This window comes from Mytilus californianus, unplaced genomic scaffold (assembly GCF_021869535.1).
Source record: "Mytilus californianus isolate M0D057914Y unplaced genomic scaffold, xbMytCali1.0.p SCAF_2, whole genome shotgun sequence".
NCBI lineage: Eukaryota > Metazoa > Mollusca > Bivalvia > Mytilida > Mytilidae > Mytilus > Mytilus californianus.
In genome coordinates, this window is record NW_026262668.1 from 44,884,806 (window position 1) to 44,890,188 (window position 5,383).

Genomic DNA, 5,383 nt, shown 5'->3' on the forward strand with positions numbered 1-5,383 from the left:
ATGAAATTATAGAAATCATCAATGGACTTCTTAAAGGAGATTTTGCCCTATGTTTTATATATTTGTGTGTCCTTGCTTATTATATTCAAAGCTTAATTAAAAAACAAACTATCATGAAACTTTAAAAAGTGACCAGCAATACAAGATCTACTAAAATGCTGATATGACTGCAACCTTCAATCAAGTTAATCCGTGATAGAGTAATTATCCTTTGAAGATAACTTTTGTTTTTAATGTTTTTGGACATTATTTTGAAAATGTAAATGGGTAGAGAGAAACTGTAAAAACATTAAAATAGATTTACAAATAATTCGATTGGTCTTTAGAATTGTATGTCTACTTATTGGAGGCCCATTTGGAGTAGGGTTGGTGTGAAAAGGGGGGGCTTGAAAAATCATGTTCTTTGTTCCGTAAAAAATCTATATAGCCGTTAAAAGATTGTCAGGTTTGAGCGCTCCCCTCCTTTATTTGCCCACCAGGCCCTATTGATAATGTGAGCTATTGCCATCACTTTTTGTCTGAGGTAGTCCTAGTCTTCCGTCGCGGTAAACTTCTAAAAAAAATCTTAAAATCTCCAAAATTACTGGACCGATTTCAATTTGCAATCCTGGGCTGAATGCTCCTTAGGGTATCTAGTATAAACCTTGTGTTTTTTGTTCCAGCCAGATCAACCAACATGTCCACCATGGCTAAAAATAGAACATCAGGGTTAAATGCAAGAAATTGTGAAATAATTTGAAAACCAAAATAAATAAAGAACTGGTGCAAAATTTCAGAAAATTTCCATTTTCCCAAAAACTTTCAGACGATTACTGATATGTTTATATAGGAGTTATTGCCCTGAAATGCCATTTTTTGTTTGAAGTTTTTTATTTATTATTTTTAAACTACATGTAAAATAGCCAGAGGGAAACTGTGACAGTGAAAACTATCAGCAAATAAAGATCTACAAATGATATATGATCGAATAATTGTCCTTAACTTACAAGCTTTGTCAATGTTTTAAGATTTGGAAATTATCGTTAAAACTATAATAAAAGACGGTGGAAAACTGTTCAATAGAGAGAGACAGCTAGCACATATAAACTATTGTTATTAGCAAGAACACATTACAAAGGTGAAAATAAGGTGTAATACTAAAACAAATAATTTTTATACTCGCAAATTCAAGTACAAAAAAAGTGGCATCATTCACCAAGCGCCTGTGGATTCACCATACATGAATTTTAAAATGCAAAGTTCTGACCATAGGTACCTGGTGACAGGAATTTTTTTTTTATGCCTCCCTTTTTTCCGAATTCCCTTTTTTTCTATTAATTTCAATTATTTTCTCGCTTTTCTGTATCATATGAACATTAATTTACTAGAAATAACTTGTATTTGCTATTTACTATCAATTCCAAGTTTACCATCCACAGTGGTCACTGATATATCATTATACAGAGAGAAAGGCAGTGACCGCTGTGGATAGTTAACTTGGAATTGATAGTAAACAGCAAATACACGTTATTTATAGATTTTGGAAAAAAGGGGGAGGCCTTAAATAAATTGTCCTGTCCTCAAGTACCTATGATTCTGACATAATATTTTAACTTTAAATTTTATACAGATACTTCTATATTTAATTAATTTATATATTTTTCTACGTCTGTACAAAAAGCTCACTAGTTTCTATTCTTGATATACCAAGAAATGGAAATTAAAAATATTTTCCTGGGCATGTTTAAAAATGCCAATTCTTTTTCTTTTCCTTTCTAGATGTGTCTTTAATGTATTCTAGAAGGACTTGGTCTTTTAAAAAAAATCTTATTGGGAAGTTAATCACTGTATAATCTACAACTTTCGACAATATTCGAGAAGTTATTCGTGATGTTTACGTTTACAATGCTAAAAATAGAAATAACATTCCAATTTCATTCGAGATTATTGGATTTTATTATATATCAGAAACGGTAATTTTAGAGAATATCGAACTAAAAATAATTTTCTAAATTTAAACATTTTCCTGAATGATCGCGAACTCTCGTTTTGTGTATATATAAAGCGGTACTGCAAAGGAAGGAATCAATTGAGAAATAACAAAGTTACTTGGATAGATACTTAGAGTTACAGCAAAACTTTTACATACAGAAGAGCCGGAAAGAAAACCATTGTTATTGTGGTAAGTAATTATAATTTCTTATTTTTTTTTCAATGAATATATCAGAGATCTGAATATATATAACCTAATATATTTGATTTACTGCTAGGTATTTGTTTTTTGTCTTCGTAAATTGATTAATATTGTTGAATTGAAATTATTCTATTTACTATCTACTATTATATAGTATAAATCTTTCATTCGAAAAAAAAAACCAATTTGAAGTCTTTGAAGAAATATTGTATTTCTACCATTGATTAAAATTGGACAAAAATCATATAAACAATTAATTTTAAAGGAAAATATTATTTACTTAAATCATTGTTAGTTATTTTTCCACAATATGCGCCATTACTGTTTAAGGTAGTATGGGGCTACACAAAATTATCAAAAACGCAACTTTTACTCATGTTTTTGCCAAAAAGTGAAATATTGACACATTTTGCAAGAAAGAAAAATTTAATGACAGAATTTGAAATATAATAAGAGAAGATAGATTTTATCATTACTGCGAAAATGTTTTCTCCGCAAAATTTGCTCACTTTTTTATAAATCCACGGCTATTTTAAGATCCAAGATTGCGGAAGATCCAAATACTACCTCAGAGTAAACCAAACAGAAATTCAATGACAACTCACAGAGTTTGTTTCTTCTTTTTTTCACACACAGAGGAAGTGTTGGTGGTTTCTACATTTAGTAACTTAAAATTTTATACTGAATCGAATATAAAATAAATTAGCTTTTTATCTTTTCAGATTATTAAACGTAGACAACAGTGAAACAAAAATGAAAGGAAAAGGTCCAGCAATTGGAATTGATCTTGGAACAACTTATTCTTGTGTTGGTGTTTTCCAACATGGAAAAGTAGACATTATTGCCAACGACCAGGGGAACAGAACAACTCCAAGTTATGTGGCTTTCACGGATACTGAAAGACTTGTTGGTGATGCAGCTAAAAACCAAGTAGCAATGAACCCTAAAAATACAATTTTCGATGCCAAGAGACTGATAGGCAGAAACTTTAGTGATTCAACAGTTCAGTCAGATATGAAACACTGGCCATTCAAAGTCATCAACAATGGAGGGAAACCAAAACTACAATCTGAATACAAAGGAGAAACAAAAACATTTACCCCAGAAGAAATAAGTTCAATGATTTTGGTAAAAATGAAAGAAACTGCTGAAGCATATCTTGGAAAGAAAGTTACAGATGCCGTCATCACAGTACCTGCATACTTTAATGATTCTCAAAGATTAGCAACAAAAGATGCAGGCATTATTGCAGGACTTAACGTTATGAGGATAATAAACGAACCAACGGCTGCTGCTTTAGCTTATGGTCTTGAGAAGAATTTATCAGGCGAGAAAAACGTTTTGATATTTGATTTAGGAGGAGGAACATTTGACGTTTCAATTCTTACGATAGACGAGGGTTCATTGTTCGAAGTTCGCTCCACAGCAGGAGATACTCACCTTGGAGGCGAAGACTTTGACAACAGAATGGTCAATCATTTTGTAAATGAATTCAAGAGAAAGTGTGGAAAGGACATTACTGGGAATAATCGTGCAATCAGAAGACTGAGAACTGCATGCGAGAGAGCAAAGAGAACCTTATCAAGCAGCACAGAGGCAAGTGTGGAAATTGATTCATTATTTGAGGGTATTGACTTTTACACAAAGGTAACCAGAGCACGATTTGAAGAACTGTGCTCAGATTTGTTCAGAACAACACTTGAACCAGTTGAAAAAGCTTTAAGAGACGCTAAACTCGATAAAAGTAGTATTCAAGAGATTGTACTTGTCGGAGGTTCAACAAGAATACCAAAAATACAGAAAATGCTGTCAGAATTTATGAATGGAAAAGAACTGAACAAATCTGTTAACCCAGACGAAGCTGTGGCCTATGGGGCAGCCGTACAAGCAGCTATCCTGTCAGGCGATCGTAGCGACACCATCAAAGATGTACTTTTAGTAGACGTAGCTCCACTGTCCCTTGGTATTGAAACAGCAGGTGGCGTTATGGCAAAAGTGATTGACAGGAATACAAAGATCCCTACAAAGGCCTCACAGACATTTTCAACGTATTCAGACAACCAACCAGCAGTTAGTATTCAGGTTTTTGAAGGTGAAAGAGCAATGACCAAAGACAATAATCATCTAGGAAAATTCGATCTAACAGGTATTCCACCAGCTCCCCGCGGTGTGCCTCAGATTGAAGTAGAATTTGATATTGATGCAAATGGACTTTTGAATGTATCAGCTCAAGACAAAAGCACAGGAAATTCAAAGAAAATAACAATCACAAACGACAGAGGAAGGCTCAGTAAAGAGGACATAGATCGTATGGTTTCTGATGCTGAGAAATATAAAGATGAAGATGAAAAACAAAAGCAGCGTATCACAGCAAGAAATCAACTAGAAAACTATATATTCAGTGTTAAACAATCTATAGGAGACTCGGGTGATAAACTGTCAACACAGGACAAAGACGATGTATCCAACGCTTGTGAAGAATTGCTTAAATGGTTGGATCATAATTCTCTGGCAGAGAAAGAGGAATATGAGGACAAAATGAAAGAACTCCAGAAAATATGTACCCCAGTTATGACAAAACTTCATGGCGGTGCTCAAAACGAACCAAGCGGACAAAATAAAAGTCAGAATACTGCCGGTGGGCCTACTGTGGAAGAAGTTGATTAAATAGTAGAAACAATTTGATGAATTCTTATTTTTTTTATACTTTTATATTCTGTTTGCTACCTCACTTTTTATCAATTGTTTTAATGATTGTTGTTGAATCATATAAGTTCAGTTAAGAATTTGTTATGATAATAAATTGTTAAACGTATACATGTATGTTTCATTTATTTCTTCATATGACTGATGAGTGAACTAAAGTAAATGCATCAATAGTGATGCTTTAACAATATAACTAAAATTGTTATCTCAAGGAAAAAATAATTTTATTGGAAAAGAAAGGATTTATGTTTACTGTACACTGGTCTGACACTGGTTTGTTAAACTGTATAAATCACACCAAGAAATTTATTAAGTTTAGGAATCTGGTTTCTTTTTTTAAGAAACAAATGAAAAACCGGTAGGTTGGAACCAGTTTTGAAAAAAAAACAATTAGAAAGTCTACCAAACCTTCCAGTTTAGAGGAAACTAATTCGAATTTAAGGCTTTTGTTGTACTGATGTGTTTAGTAAAACACTTGTCAAGACAAAACGGGACAGGTTGAGA

At 32.7% G+C, this 5,383-nt stretch overlaps 1 protein-coding gene across 1 annotated transcript; it reads left to right on the forward strand.

Annotated features, from left to right (window-relative positions):
• Positions 1-2,020: 2,020 nt before the first annotated feature.
• On the forward strand, positions 2,021-4,988 carry LOC127727982 (heat shock protein 70 B2-like). The gene is made up of 2 exons (XM_052235126.1): positions 2,021-2,161; positions 2,896-4,988. The coding sequence occupies exon 2, from the start codon at positions 2,927-2,929 to the stop codon at positions 4,838-4,840; it is 1,914 nt and encodes a 637-aa protein (XP_052091086.1). The 5' UTR covers positions 2,021-2,161; positions 2,896-2,926; the 3' UTR covers positions 4,841-4,988.
• Positions 4,989-5,383: the final 395 nt, after the last annotated feature.

Excerpts from the sequence above, each read along its gene's own strand:
- LOC127727982 (XM_052235126.1), top strand. The coding sequence starts at position 2,927 with ATGAAAGGAAAAGGTCCAGCAATTGGAATTGATCTTGGAACAACTTAT.